Source organism: Zosterops lateralis (assembly GCF_965231275.1).
Source record: "Zosterops lateralis genome assembly, chromosome: 25".
In the NCBI taxonomy this organism is placed as follows: domain Eukaryota; kingdom Metazoa; phylum Chordata; class Aves; order Passeriformes; family Zosteropidae; genus Zosterops; species Zosterops lateralis.
Window position 1 is genome coordinate 4,956,919 of NC_139785.1, and position 15,626 is coordinate 4,972,544.

A 15,626-nucleotide genomic window follows, 5' to 3' on the forward strand; every position below is an offset into this window, starting at 1 on the left:
CATAGAGGCATTGCTTTCCCAAGTCCCAATATCCCTGATTTTACTTCAGCTCCCACCTAATCAACCCCCCTCCCAGCAGCTCTGCAGTACCCCAGCCACACACCAGGTACCCCCAAAATGACAATTCCCTGACATATCCACCCAAATGAATCTCCCAGTCCCTTCTCCACACCCCAAGCAAGGGCAGGGCATGGGTTGGACACCTCTGGTGCCCTCCAGTAGGACATTCTCGGAGCAGTTTCCTTGCAGAGGGATGAATCCTGCCACAAAGAGACTGCAACGCAAGCAGATGACTCACGGAGCAGAGAAAGGAAGCGTTGCAATTGCTGTGCACGAATCAAGACATTTATAGGACCTGGGAGGGCACCCAACGTCACTCGAGGAGCCGAGGGCAGGGCTGGAAAATGAAAATCCATTTCCTAAGCCTGCCTTAACCATCAGAAACAGCAGCAACTCTCCACTGGCCACCTGTGGGGCTGCTCTGGCCTCCTTTCCCCATCTCAAGGTAAAGTCTGTTTGACTTCAGCCTTTCCAGATGTGAGATGTTTGAGCCAGGATGGAGATGACAGCCCCACCAAAGCCCACTTGTCCCCTAGGAGACCCCAGCTCCACTGAACCAGAGGCAGCAGCTCTAACCAGGAAAGCTATAAAGGGAAACCCTCCTCTGGCACAGCAATCAGGAGCTTGTCTCATCTCAGATGGAAATTGCACTCAGGGAGAAAAAAAAAAAAAAAAAAAAAAAAAAAAAAAAAAAAAAAGAATAATCCTTGCATATGACAATTTTTTTTTTCACCACTTTAAGCTGATTCCATCTCTGAGATGGGAGAGAGGTGGCAGAGATTTGCTGACATGTCACTTTAGTAATAAACTCCTCTCTCAGGAACGTGCCATTGCCAGCAAAGCAATCAGCTCGTGAGCTACAAACCCTGCACGTGGGGCTCCTGCAGCCTCCCCACGGGGCATCCCCAGGAACGTGGGGACAAAACCCCCACCAGAAAGGAGGACCCAGCAACAACAAGAAGAGGAGAGGCAGGAGTGAAGTGGCACCATGAGGGATGCAGGAGAACATGCTCTGCTCCTTCCTCGCCTTAATATAGGAGGGTTCACCACAGCCCTGAATTTATTCCCTAAACCTCAGGATGAAAAGGAGAGAGGTTTGAAGGAGAAGGGCAAAGGTGTGGATGCTGGAGAACTGGGGGAATTAACTTGGGTTAAGACATGAGTGTGCAGCTTAGCTCCATCCTCACCCCATCCCCACAGGACTGCTGGAAGCTGCTCCCAGCCCATCCCAGGTGCTCAGAATTCCTTTAGTGCTCAGGAACTGAGAAAAGCAAAGGTGTTACACCTTGGCCTCTGCAAGCCCCAGCTATATCCCTCACTTTGGGCTTGGGGTTGGGAAATGTGCAGGCAAGCAATCAGGAGTCTCTGAAATAAATAACTGCAGCAGGATAGAAACTACCAGGTACTGGGCTTGGAGACCACTGGAATGGGATGAGTTTTCCACAGGTCTGAGCCCTGGAGAGGCAGATGAGCACTGATCTGGGAATTAGGAAGGTGGTGGTTGGGCAGGGAAGGGAGGAGTTGGCTGGGCAGGAGATGGGAATACCCAACTTGGGGAGTTCTCAGCTGGTGGGACAGGGTGGACAAGCAACACTCCCCAGTGGGGTTCTTGCAGCTCAGAGTGGGAGTGGGAGCCTGGAGCAAAACGGACACAGAGCTGGGCAGCCACCAGAGGAGGTTTGGCAATCAGGGCTGGCCCCTTTCATCATCATCATCCTCATCCTCTGCCCTGTCTGGCTTTTGTTACTCACACCAGGAGCCCAGCCCAGCGCTGGGCACGGCTCTTGAGCCCCCCTGACTCAGGCGAGGCTTTCCCAGGCACAGACAGCCTGGAATGGGCTCCCCTGCCCTCCTCCCCCAGCAGGATTTCTGCACTCATTGACTGCAAACCACAAAGGCAGCTGCCCAAAACCTCAGCGAGGATCACCCTCGTTCAAACCCTGGCAGGAACAGCACTGGGGGAGACACGGAGGCTCCCCCAGGACCTGGGTGATGGAACACACCACATTTACCCCTTGGAGACCGTTCCTATTTTTCTATTACACAATAAAAACACAGCAAGGCAAATTCCTGTGAATAAAGGGGGAAAAGATGGGGCAGCAGAGTCACAGAAAACAGACCCATCACTGAAAAATAGTCTTTTCTGCTTAGCAAACAACCACTTTCTGTTTGCACCCATCAAACAAACATGCTTGATTTTGTTTTGTTTCACAGCCAAGTCATCATTTCCCCAAAATTATTTCAAGAGCACAACAGGGGCCAAATAAATTTGCAAAACAGGCTTAGGTAAAGAATGACAGAGCTCATTGGCAAAGCTCACAGCCCTTTTCAAAGCCTGAGTGGAAACCACGGGAAACGTCAGGGTTAAAAAAAAAGCTTTGCCTCATGTTTAACTCAGATTTGACTTTTAGCGTTGGAATCAAAGAGGGGAACAAATGAAAGCATTGGATCACCCTGCCAAGGAAACCAGAGGAGATGGAGAGAGGAGCACAGGTGGGTTCGGGGGGACACCATGCAGGCGCCTGTGCTGCTGATGGGAACGTCAGAGCCTCGCCATGGAGAGCGCTGACTGATGCCAATTAAAGTGAAATCATAATCAAGCCATTTGTCTTGGTGCCCAGAGAGCTGCTCCAAAGGTCTCAGCAGTGCCTGGACTCGGTTCAAGCACTGCATGGAAGTTCAGGATGGGCCCTCTCCTGCTGGTGAGGGCAGAGCTGTCTGGACACGGTGGGAGGGGATGAAGATCAGCCTCATCCTCACAGTCTGTGCTTTGGGGACACAAGGAAGGACAGAAAACTGACCTTCACCTGTACAAAACTCCTCAGTGTAACCCCAAAGGCAGGACCAACACATCCATCAGTAAAAATGCTGTACTGTTGGACACAACACCCTCAAACCCTTTCCCTATTCCCGCATCCAGGAGTAAATCCTGCCCCTCCTATCCCAGGCAGCAGCTCTAACCCAACACCTAAAGCTTGATTTAAATTTAAGACAGTGATCTAAAGTGCTGGTACCCACAACATGCCTGTACCCTCCAGTGAAAACATCACGAGATAGAAGGAAATATCTGAACATCTCCAATGTCTCTGGTCCTAAACTGATTCCTTACAGTGGATTGAAGGGAGCAAAGCTTTTACAACAGAGAAGTCTCCTTGCAGCTTTCAATCCAGCTTTTTTTCCCAGCACTGAATTCGCTCTGCTCGGAGGGACAGAGCTGAAAAGAGCCTCTTGGCAGGGCACTGCTGCTCGACAGCTTCTCAGGCTCCTCAGCACCTGCCACCCCGATAAAATAACCTATTTCCAACAGCCAAAGCCTCTCCCTTGGGAAGAGTGGGGGACAGGACTTTCCAAGTGCTCCCAGAGAAAACAGCAACTCCTGCTGCTGAGTTTTCAGCTTGCTCTTCCCTTTTGGCATCTGTGAAACACCAAGAAAGGACCTCTAGAAACATCTCTCCTTCCAAATCCTTGGCTGCAGCTCCCCATCCTCCCACCTTGCATGGAAATGAGTGGGATTGGATTAGACCTGATTTATTTTTTTTCCCTTCCCTGACTGCCACCCATGCAGGGCTGGGCAGGAGGTGGCTGGGAGCATGGCTGGGGTCTGCCAGAGCCTTTGTAGCAGCATTGCTATTCTGCACAAGTTAACTCCTCCACAACAGATCGATGGGCACGCCGGGCTGGGAGGGGAGCAGGCAGGAAGATTCATGCTTCCTTGATTTCCTCTGGTTTTCACATGTTCTGCTCCTCCCGGCTCCTGCCATGGCACAGCACAAATGGGACTGACCAGGGGATGCAGCAATGTCCCACTGCCTGCCGGGCCAACTGCTCCCACCTCAAACCAGCAGGGAAACACCTCCAAATGCCCAGGCAAAACCACACTCCTGCACCTCTCTGTCACCACAGCAGAGCACTGGCGGTGGCAGCAAGCCATAAATTTCCAAGAGCAATCCAGAGGCAGGACAGCAGGAATGTCACCAGCACAGTGGGAATGGCATCTGCACAGGCTGCACATCCCAAAACTCATGTGCTCCTCTCCTGGGGCACACCTGTATTGACACCTGTCAAGGGACATGGACACCCCCTGCCACCAGGCCAGCTCCCAGCTCTAGTGGGATGCACCCAAGGCAGCTCTGGGGTGATGACACATGGCTGTCCTCCTTCCCTGCCCAGAGTCACCTCCCAGGGGCAGGATTTGTCCCCTCCCTGAGAGAAGAATCCCTCCTGCTGACTCACCCAAGCTTCCCTTTGTTCTCCTCCAACACCAGCGACCACCCAGTGCCAGGGCAGAGCACCTCGATCCGTGGTGTGGATTAAAATCCCTGATCTATGCCCCAAACCCTGTGCAGGCCCTCACCAGAGCCTCTTCCCAGAAGTTTACAGAGCACCCACTCACCCCCTGTGTGTTTCACTGCCCAGACCCCCAGTAACCCAAACCCCACCCCTTTGACAGCAGATCTGTAGGATTTTTGGCACTTGAGAGGACACAGCAATTCAGGAAAGAAAAGGAGCCACTACTTTTTAAAGCCAACCTCAAATTCCTAAGCCAGACACTCTGTCCTCCACCCTCTGCCACCCGTTCTCCAGCCTCTTTGCCCAGCCGTGCCATGACGCAAGACAAACCCAGCGGAACATCCACGACACAGCTCCCACTCTCCCAGGAACACTCAGGGGCTGTGGGGGGACACAAAATTCATCTGCAAACAACTGCCTGGCAGGGAAATTCCTGCCAAAATCCCACCCGGGGCTGGTTTTCCTGCCCTGGCTCGGCCCCTCTCTGCTGGCTGGTGTAGAGCAGGAGTGTGGTGTCACCGCACACACCCAGCTGTCCCCGCAGATGTTGGTGTCACCTATGCAACGCTCCGGAGGAGAAAAGTCGCTCCCGAGCATTGCTGGAGTTGCAAGCGCCGCTTCCCAGCGCTGCAATTAAAACCCGCCTTTTGATTTTTAATGTTCCCCATCAAACATCCTCTGGGATGACTGCGCCCATCTGGCTGTGAGGACAGGGACGAGCGTCTGGGTAGTATAAGACGTCCCAAAAATTGTGCTGAGCAGAATTATGGATTCCTCAGCAGCCCCTGAGCACCCCTTGGATCTGCTGCTGCTGCAGGGGACAGGACCCTGGTGCAACGCCCAGCCCTTCCCAGGGAGGGAATGGTGCCAGGAGCACCAACCTCCTGCCTCTGGAGCAAGGGGATTTTTAAGGAATGGAGCATCCACCTGTCCGGAGCCAGCCCCATCCTGCACTTCCCCATTCCAGCAGGTCTGGACACGAGAAAAAGGCACAAATCCACACCAGGAGGTCAAAACCTCCCCTTTTCCCCAGGCTGGGGCAGTCTGACAGGGATGAAGACACCCCGGGCTCTGCACTCCGGGAGCAGAGCAGGATTTATCTGCCCGAGCCACGGCACCGACACAGCAACGCAGCCCCCGCCTCGTTCTGCTGTGGGGCAGGGCGCCAAAAGGGAACCACACTCCCTTATTTTTCATCCCCCAGTAACTTTCCCGAAGACAACTGGGAGGGCTGAGCCCAAACCCATTCCCCGGGCACTCCAATCTCAGCTCTCTGCCCGGTACCATCTTACACCTCCAAACCGGCACGGCGCATCATTCCCCGCGGGGGAAACTGAGGCACGTCCCCCCAAAAAAGCCACCAGGCGAGCAGGACCCCCCGACCCCCCCCAGGCTCCATCGCAGCTGCTCCTACCTGAGCGTGGCGCTCTCCCCTTGCCGCACTGTCACGTTGTCCATGGCTTTGGGGAAGGTGGCATCTCCGCTGCGCACGGGCACTCCTGCGGGCACAAGGAAGAGCAGCCTGAGACAGAGGACGACCAGGCACCTCCAGGGCAGGGCCAAGCACCCACCGACCCCCATCCTGGGCAGCGGGGACTTTTCCGACAGGCAAAAAACACACCCGACAAGGCGAAAAGGGGGAAAGGGGCGGGTGGAGAGGAGGGATGGGGGGGAGCAAAACCACCGGGGCGAGCGCTGCGGAGCTCCACGGAGATCAGGAGAGCCCCCGGCAAGGCTGGCTGCGAGCGCTGAGCCTGCCGAGCGGCATCGGAGGGAGTCCCGCTGTCCTCGGGCGAGGGAGGAGGACGGGAGGGCCGGGGGGAGGAGGAGGAAGAGGAGGAGGAGAAGTGGCAAAGGTGCCGGGCGAGCCGGTTCTTCGGGCAGCAGTCCGAGGCTCACTTGGGCGAGGAGGCGCCGGGGGGGCCCGGCTGTGCCCCGCTCCCGCACGCTTGTCCCGAGGCGGGGGCAGTCCAAAAACCAGCAAAAACCCCAAAAAACAGCCCCGAGGCGAGCTAGCAAAGGTGTTCCAGGCGCAAGAAGGCAGAGCGGGCAAAAGCCTTCGGGATGCCCTGCGGCTCCTCTCCTCCCGCCCCGCTGCCGGGGGGCCGGTCCAGGCGGGATGCAGGATGCCGGGATGCAGGATGGGGATCAGAGGACGGCGGGATGCGGAATGCGGGGCCGTCGGGCTGCCGGAGCCCCTGGCTGGGCTCAGCGGCGGGCGGGGGGGGCGCGGGGGGGCGGCGGCAGCGCCCCGGGCCCGGCCGGCAGCATCCCCGGGGTTGTCATGGCAGCGGCTCCAGCGCTGCCCGAGCCTCGGCTCCCGCACGGCCCGAGCCCCGCACACGGGCGGGAGGGCGGCAGCGGGGCGGGATGCGCAGGAGGACACGCACATTAACCCCCGCCGCGCCGCGCTCTTCGGGGGGATGGCGAGACCACCCCTCCCTCGCCCCGCTTCTCTCTCCTCTCTCTCCCCCTGCGCTTACCTGAGTCCCGCAGCCAGCGCCGCACAACTGTCCCCTCTCTGCCCTCCTCTACCTCGGCACCTTCCCCATCCCAGGCGGAAAAGTCACTGTGCAGGAGGGGAAACTGAGGCACGGGCAATATCACCCCCCTTCCCGCGCCCCCTCCCAGGCAGGTGATGATGAGGAGAGGCAGGAGCGTGTCCTCCTGGCCCCCTGCACCTCTCAGACACAGCGTGAGCTTAAGTGGCAAATTCCTCCCCAGCCGCAAGCTCGGTCCCCGCGTACTTTTTATCAGCTCATAATTTAACAAATATCACATTTGCTTGTGCCGAGTAATTCCTCCTTCCCTCCGCTAGTGGCTAAACGCATTAATATTTCCAGGCACAGTTCCATGCTGGTGAAAAGGTGCTGGGGAGCATCCTCTGAGCTGAGAGTCCTGGAGGCAGCAGGCAGATCGCAGCTTTTGGGGTGCTGCACCCCTCAAACCCCCTCAGTTCAGCCTTAAGGAAAACCAGGTTTCCCCCCTTGCTGTGCCCAATGTCTTCCCTGCTTTGCCTTATCCAAAAATCCTCTCTCCATTCCCCCGCCGTGCGCTCGGCAGTTTTTGCACGGCACCAACGTGGGGTGGTTGTTGTTTTTTCTGTTGTTTTTGAGTTCGCTGCTGGCAACCCGAGCTGGATTCAAACTGGTGACCTAGATGTGAAAGGATCCATAGCCCGTTACTAATCCCTGGAGTCTCCGAATCCCCTGTAAACTACTGCTTAATTCACTAACTGTGCTATTTAATCTCTAAAACATTATGAGCTGTGCCAGGCAGAGGAAACACTCCATCAAATAAAGCTTTAGTATTATTGTGCACGCTGACTGGTCACACGAGAAGGGGATTGCTCTGCGAGTCTCTCTCTCTACTTTTTCCTTGTCTGAAGGTTCTCTGCTCCTTGAATTTAGCGCTGGTGGGACGTGCTGCCTCCAGCCCTGTGTTTTCCCAGAGGAAACGGCAGCTTTTCCCAGCTCTTGGCAGAAGGACTTTAATCCCTGCAGTGAACTCGGCTGTCAGAACTGGCAGGGGAGTGGGGGGGAAAGGCTGCAATCAGAGCATCCTTTGGGGCCACAAATTGCATGGGAGGGGTCTCTGAAACCTCAGTGCATAAGGAGAGACCGTGAGAGGCAGGGGAAAATCCTCTCTCCGGGGTTGTGTCATTGCACCGGGGTGTACAAGGCAGCAAAGAATAAACCACACCAATCCTGGTGAGAATAAACCACACCAATCCTGGTGAGAATAAACCACACCAATCCCGCTGAGAATAAACCACACCAATCCTGCTGAGAATAAACCACACCAATCCTGCTGAGAATAAACCACACCAATCCCGCTGAGAATAAACCACACCAATCCTGGTGAGAATAAACCACACCAATCCCGCTGAGAATAAACCACACCAATCCCGCTGAGAATAAACCACACCAATCCCGCTGAGAATAAACCACACCAATCCTGCTGAGAATAAACCACACCAATCCTGGTGAGAATAAACCACACCAATCCCACTGATGCTGCGGCATCCAGGCACCCCGGCAGGACGGGGACCCCGCTGGGATACCTGCAGGACCAGCACACAAGAGCTTGCTCTTTGTGGGGCCGCTCCTTTGAATGGGCAGAGACCAACTCCTGTGTCAGCAAAACCGGAGGGATTCCAATAACCACAGCCAGTTAACCTTTTAACACAGAATTCAGGCCCAGATTGCCAGGAGCATCTTAAATTATGACCAAAAAAACCACCTCCCTGCACTGTGAACACACGAGGCTGGGGCAGATGTGACCTGCAGAGCTGTTCCAGCCCTTGCCAGGGCTGAATTTGGCCCACTGTTCGGAGATCATCAGCAGCATTGTTTGAAAATCCCAAGGAATTTACATCCAATATGCTCCTGCATACTAAAGCGCGGCAGAATCCCTGCTCTCCCTCCCTCTCTTGCATACATACAATGTACATATAAATCAGCCTGTCACAGCTCGTCTCTTTTCTGACAGCTGTAATTGCTTCGGACTATAAAAATATCTATAGACAATAAACACGACGCGGGAAAAACAGCAAAGAGAAAACCAAATCAAGGTTCCTTTAAATAATTCAGTTGCTCCAGCAGCAGTGGAGCCAGCAACTGAGTCCAGCTGTGAAGGTTCAGCAGCGAGAGAAAGGGAGCTTTGTAGCCTCCTCTGGGGATGAGAGAGTCTTTTTTCCTTCATTGGGTTCTGACCACAGCAGCAGCAGAGTTTGCTGCGCACGGGCTGAGCCCATCTGAGCACCAAACAGCCTCTCGCTTTCAACTTCTTCCCTTTCTTCCTACTTAGGTGAAAGTATTTTTTTTTTCTTCCCATCATTGAGAGCAACAGGCAGGAGGAGACAAGCAGAAGGAGCCAAGCGCGGCACAGTGGAGGTGTATCTTTATCTCCGGATCCATCTCGCTGCTCTCCTCTCTCCAGCAAGGCTAAAGGCCCCCCTCTCCTGGCAGAGACCACAAACAGGGCAGCAGCAGCAGCGAGGGCTGCACAGGGTGGGAAATGATGCAGCAGCAAGGACGGAGCAAGGGGAAGGATTTTCCCCCTGGGAGATGGCAGCAGGAGGGGAGGGTGATGAAAACCTGCAGGGAGAAGGGGTTAGAGGGAGCAAGACCCTGTGGGTTTGCTTCCCAAAGGAGGGTGTCTATCCATAGCTGGGGAGGAGGAGGTTCAGAGGCAGAGCAGGGAGCAAAGCAGTCCCAAAAATGTCCCACAGGGAGGAATGATGGAATTTGGGTTGCAAGGGATCCCCATTCCTTCTGCAAGGACCGTCCCAGCAAACACTGCCCCAGTCTCGGGCTTTTCACTCAAAACCAGGCCTTAACCAGCTAATCTGCAGATCAGAGCTGTCCCAAAGCCCGATAATTTGATGTAAATTTGCAGTTCAAGTTCCTCTATCAAGGGAAACAACATTGCTGCATTTTTTTCCTGCTTTATCCAAAGTATCCAGCACGGATCTATCTTCTATTTTATTCCAGCTGCTTGCAGGACCATGCTAAAGATCCTCCCACCCCACAGACCTGCCTGCAAACCTACATCGATACAATCCTTACACCTCCCCACACCAATGGATTTCATTCCTGGAGAACAAAAAAAAACTACTTTCAATAAGTAGGTCATAGCAAGGCAATTCGTACAGTCAGATTTTCCTTTTTTAATTCCTTTTTTTCCCTTTTCAGGGAGTTGATAGATGGCAATCTATAGCCCCAAAGTGGAAATTTATTTTTAATCTAAAACGGCCAAATATGATCAGAAACATAATTTATGCTCCAGACATTCTCGTTCCCTCCAAATGAAAACAGGATTTTATAACTCCAGCCGTGCTATCACATACCACATTATTCTCCAATAAACTCCGAGTTGCACAAAAAAAAAAAAAGTGCTTAATTTCCTCGGTGTTGGGCAGGTGAATGACACACGAGTCCAAGAGAGTTTTTCCTTGAATAAACTGCTGCAGCCATTCACTGGAGCCACAAAGGATGAGAGCTCCAGCTCCTCTCGCTGCCTCATTTGTCCCCTCATTAATGGTGGCCCCAATTAAAGAACAATAATTGGGAGCCTTACTTGGCCAGAGCCCTTCTCGCCCCAAAGGCATTCCCAGCTCCGAGCTGGAGAAATCTCCTGTTCAGGGCTGTTTCTAGGGCAGATTTTGGAATGCAAGCAGCATCCTCATGGGCCCTCAATCCCTTCTCAGGCAGGAGACTCCCAGCACCCTCTTCACCCGTGTTTAAAAACGACACAGGAGACCCCATTAATCCCTGCTAGAGATGCTGTTAATATTTAACTGCAGTTTAGATAAACTTACAGTAACCATCCTATTAAATTTAAATAAAATGTGCTTTTGGGAGCCTTCCCCAAAAGCCACGCTGCCCTGCTCTGCCTGCACTTTGCACCAAGCGCCTCGCAGTAAAAAAAAAAAAAAAAAAAAAAAAAAAAAAAAAAAAAAAAAAAGAAGGAACATTTTGTTTGCCCTTTAAAAAACGGCTAGGCTCGGGTTTGTCGCTTGCTCTCATCGTGGTCGGGGACTTTGGAATTTTCAAGCACGGATTAACTCCTTCCAGGGTGCCCTGAGCTGCAAAGCCTCAGCCAAAGGGGCTGGAGGAGGAGCAGGTGCCCTGGAAAAAGCTGCAATTCTGTCCCAAAGTGGTGCTGCAAACTCAGCACGGGGCTGATCCTGGACCATCTCACCCCCAAATGTCCCACACAGCACTGCCAGCCCTCACACACAGCAACATCCCTGAGGATATTCAGTATCTCATCCCTGGCAGTGTCCAAGGCCAGGCTGGATGGGGCTTGGAGCAGCCTGGGCTGGTGGGAGCTGTCCCTGCCCAGGGCACTTTAAGGTCCCTGCCAACCCAAACCATCCCGGGGTTCTTTGTACATCCCAGAGGGGCCAGGCAGGGCTGCAGCTGGGACCTAAAATCAGGAGGAGGCACAGCAGTCTTCAAGGCCTCACTTTTCCCTTTGGATGGTGTATAAATTCACTCTCCTGCCCTCCTCCCTCCCGGGGGCTTTAGCTAGATCAGTTATTAGGAGAATTTGGAGAGAATTATACCAAGGATGAGGTGAGAGATCTCAGAAGAGGCCCTTTCCCTGGGACCTTTGTCCCAGGCATTTATTCTTCAAATTTCCAGGGGGGAAGAGGTAGAACAAAGGAAGGGGAGACAATTTATAGCCTCCCAGCCCAGAGGAGAGATAGCTGGACCACAGCCAGTGGGGTCAGAGAAGGAAGGAAGGGTCACTCTCAGTGGTAAGGGACTCCAGGGGGTCAGGAGGGAGAGACCATTTCCCTAGAGAATTACAACAGGATGGGTCCTTTCTCCCACAGCCCTCAGTGTCTGGGCCGTGTCCAGCAGCCCAGCCAGGCACCAGGCACACACATTTATGAAGTGACACCTCTGCAGGTCCAGACTCCACATTTAACATCCATGCAGAGAGTTAAAAAGCTGATCAAAGAGCTACCAAGCCATGCTGGGCACAGTGAGAATTATGAACTGGGATTGATCCTTGGTATAAATCAATATTGATTTTACATAAATCTGTTTCTCATGGCTTCTTTGTGTATGAACACCCCAAAAGACTTCTTTGGTACAGACTCTGCATCCCCAGCAGTGTGAGTTTTTTTCTTTTTTGGCTCAGGTGCCAGAGACAAGGATGATGTGGGATAAAGCCATGCCATTATCCATCTAATGGCATTTGATAAGTGTGTGACATTAACCCAGAGCTCTACGACTCAATCCTTGCAGCCAGTGAAAAGGGGAAAAAGCTGAATAAGCTGAAAAGCAAAGCCAGACACTCCTCAGGCCTCACCATGGATATTTGGGAGCTCCAGCACAGCTCCTTTAAATGTGAAAACATAAGGTTTTACCCTCTCTGAGGCTCTGACCACAGTCTGGGGGCTCTGTGCTGGATAACTGTTTGGAAAAGCAGCTCCAAGAGTTGTTGTGCCTTCTCCTGGGATGGTCCCAAGGCAGACACACTGAGCCAAGCCTTCCCCAGCCCATCTGGATATCACACACATCCTCAACTGCAGGGAGCAGCAAAAAGCCTGGTGGTTCACCCCCTCCAGCTCAGTTTCCTCACCCAAAACCCTTTCTGAACAGAGAAGTGCTCAGTCCCCACAAAACCAGGGGCAACAGACAACAGGGGAGGAGCTTAGATGACCATGTGGAACAAAAAGCAAATACTAAGAGCAGAGCCCCTAAAATCCCTCTTTTAAAAGCACTGACTGTGCTCATCTGTGCTGGGTGAAAGCCCAGCCCACTGCCAGATGTTCTGCATCCTTGGATTCAGCCTCTCCTGGAGCCACTGATCTCCCTGTAGCCTCCACCTGCCTCCAGACTGGGATCAGTCACCTCCAGACTGGGATCAGTCACCTCTGGGCTGGGATCAGTCACCTCCAAGCCAAGCTTTCCTTTAAGTCCCAACCAGCTGCTGCCAAAAATGTGCTTTTTTCCCATTTCCACCTCTAAACCAGCACCTTTGCAGCACCCATCTTCTGCCAGCCTGCTTCCCTGAAGTCACCAAATTGCTCAAGCACATTCCTTGGGAAAAAAGTCCAGGCTCGTTGCTGTCTGCCTGTATCAATTTGAGTTTTGCCACTGGTCCTCTGACCCTCACGGCTCTCTCTGCATCCAAGAATAATATTAATAATAGTCATGCCATTAAGCAAGATGCTTGGTTTGAATCTGAAGATTTTGAGAAATGATCTCATAAATTTAATTCCCGGGGTACCATCTTTGAGCGTTAACAGGCACAGTCGCCTCTGAATTCTGGGAAATGAGCATAATTACATGGAGATCGACAAGGCACAAATGCCAAGAATTCTGTTAACCTTTAATACTGCAAAAAAACTCTCCCCTTGTAATTATCTCTTTCCTTTGTCTTAAATGTTACTGATGAATATTTAGTGGGATAAGCAAATAAAAGGAGGCTGAGGGGTGCAAGGAGGTGCAGTTCCCTGTGCGATAAGTGTGAAAACCTCACAGGACCATTGTGGGTCAGGGTGGGATGGGAGCCCAGGTCACCAAATTGCTCCATGGGACAATGACACCCCTGTGGTGACACAGAGCCATGACAGAGCCAGCAGAGGGGAGTCTGAGTTACACCAAAATCCAGATTAATTCCCAGAAATTAATTCCCTGCATCTCCACCCAGGTCCATGAAGAGTGACCCCACAGCCCCCAGTGGAATGGGTTCAGGTGCCCTTTCTCCAAACAGAACTTTGTCTGTGAATAAAACTTCCCAGGTAAAAAACACATCACCTTTCAAACACATCCTCCCTAGGGCCGCAAATGGCACTGCCCTCTTGCTGCACATGGAGCCTGATGGAAAGAAGATTTTCTCCCGGTGTGAACTGCATTAATATCTGTCAGAGCTCTGGCATTTCTGCCTATAATGATGAAAAATATGTGCCGAGAATGCGGGGTGCTCTCAGCATCGCCTCCCTCCCCATGAAGTGAAATTAGAAGCAGCTGCTCCTGTTCCCGTCCTCTTTCCAGCCCTACGACATTATCTGGGGGAGCTGATTATTTGGGAGATGGTGTGGGGATGAGGGAGCCAGGTGACCTATCCGCATTCCAGCGGTGCCTGCTGCAAACAGGGCTCAGCCCTCCCCTCCCGGAGCTGGAGACCGGTGGAAAGGTCACTCTCCTCTCTTAATGTCGTGTCACAGCCACCGCTGAGGGAACGAGGGAAAGAAAAAGACACATCTCCCCCACCGGATGGAGAAAATCCAGCTCTGTCCTGGGAGGAGCGTGCCAGCAGCAGGAGGAGGTTGGGCTCCAACCACCTGCAATGCCAAATGCTTTTGGAGCGCTGTCCGGGAGCTCTGGGAGAGGTGGAGAGGTGGAAGGAGCTTCCTCCTGGATTTGAAGATGCTGCTCTCAACCACATCCCAGCCAGCAGCTGGACCTGCTGATTTGGGTGGGCAGGGAGGCAGAGAATGCTGTGCCATGGAGGAGAGGGACTGCAGCACAGCCCTGTGCTCATCCCAAAATACAGACAGCATCGGGGGACAGAGGATATCCCATGAGTGTGCCAGCCCCAGATCCCAAATTAATCAATACTTTCCAGGCCACTGAGGTTGGGAGCTGGTCCACCCAGAAGCCCCAAAGTGCCACCAGAGAGGCTGGGTGTGACAGGAGGGGCTGGAGCAGCCACAGAGCAAACTTTCCTTCCAGCCTCAAGGCCAGAGCTTTACACATTCCCTCCTCCCTCATTCCAGGAGGAATGAGGCCAAAGCAGTATTTATTCACAGAAGACTGGGGAGAAAAATGAAAGGAAAGAGGTGAGTTCATAAAGTCCAACATCTCCGCATCCCGGGAGGGCTCTGCACTGGTAGAGGGGAGGGACACTGTCCCAGCCCAGGGCTGCAAACCTCCCCGAGAGATGTGACACCACAAATAACCAGGACCTGGGGCCTCAGGAGCTCCAGCCAACCCCCCCAGCTACTCCTGACCTCAGAATGTGGCAGATGTTTGCTCTTCTCCTTTCCTTTTCCCTTTCCCTTCCTCTTTCCCCGTCCCCTTTCCCTGCCTTCCACTGGAGCAAGGTTTCTGGTCTCTGAGCTGCTTTTATGCCCCTTTAAAAGGTTATAAAAGCTGTCTTTATATTCCAATAAAGGGATATAAAAACAACCTTTTTCTCAGTTCAATAAACGTGGTTAACTTTTCCCCCCATTAACACTTTTTTTTTTTTTGCCTTGATGCCATGTGCACTTGTGGGCTGCTCCAGGATGTGGAGGAGAACAGGGATTTGGGCATCACATCCTGGGGCAGGGGACAGCAGAGCATCCAAAGGGAGGACCAAGAGGCTTTGCTGAGGGCACCAGGCAGGCCTGATCCAAAAATGGGTTTCATAATCTGAGCTGCTGCCCAAAAAGGAGAGAGATGAGGATACAACCTCACTGGATACTGTGCTGGTGCATTTACTCCATACAAAACACCTCCTGGAAGCAGGTGTGAGCTCAGGGAAGGGCTGTGCTGTGGCACGAGAAAAATTCAAGGGATGAACTATAAATCAGGGGGTAAAGAGTTGCCCAGCAGGGTTTTGCCTCTCCTGGTAGAGGCCTGTGGATGTAAGGGATGATGAACTGCAGCCACCCTGGTCCCCATCCCTGCACAAACCAGCAGCTGCAGCACCCAGGGCTGTGCCACCTCTCTCCTGGTGACAAGGGACAAGTCACTTCACCTTGTGCTGCCAACCTCATGCTCCTGGCAAACATCACTTAGACCTTACAGGCCGTGGGTCAGGAATTG

The 15,626-nt window shown here is 53.0% G+C and overlaps 1 protein-coding gene across 5 annotated transcripts in view; it reads right to left on the minus strand.

Moving 5' to 3' along the window:
• Positions 1-15,626, minus strand: part of LOC310919047 (protein CEPU-1) — a 365,748-nt gene that overhangs the window by 133,558 nt on the left and 216,564 nt on the right. For 2 of the 5 annotated variants that reach the window (XM_083878179.1, XM_083878177.1), the window contains exon 1: positions 5,765-6,097. In XM_083878179.1, the coding sequence (XP_083734305.1) occupies positions 5,765-5,931 (167 nt within the window). In that variant the 5' untranslated portion in view covers positions 5,932-6,097. Of the gene's footprint in view, positions 1-5,764; positions 6,098-6,249; positions 6,336-6,833; positions 6,936-15,626 lie in introns of those variants that run through there. The other 3 variants (XM_083878180.1, XM_083878181.1, XM_083878178.1) reach the window with 3 other exon arrangements.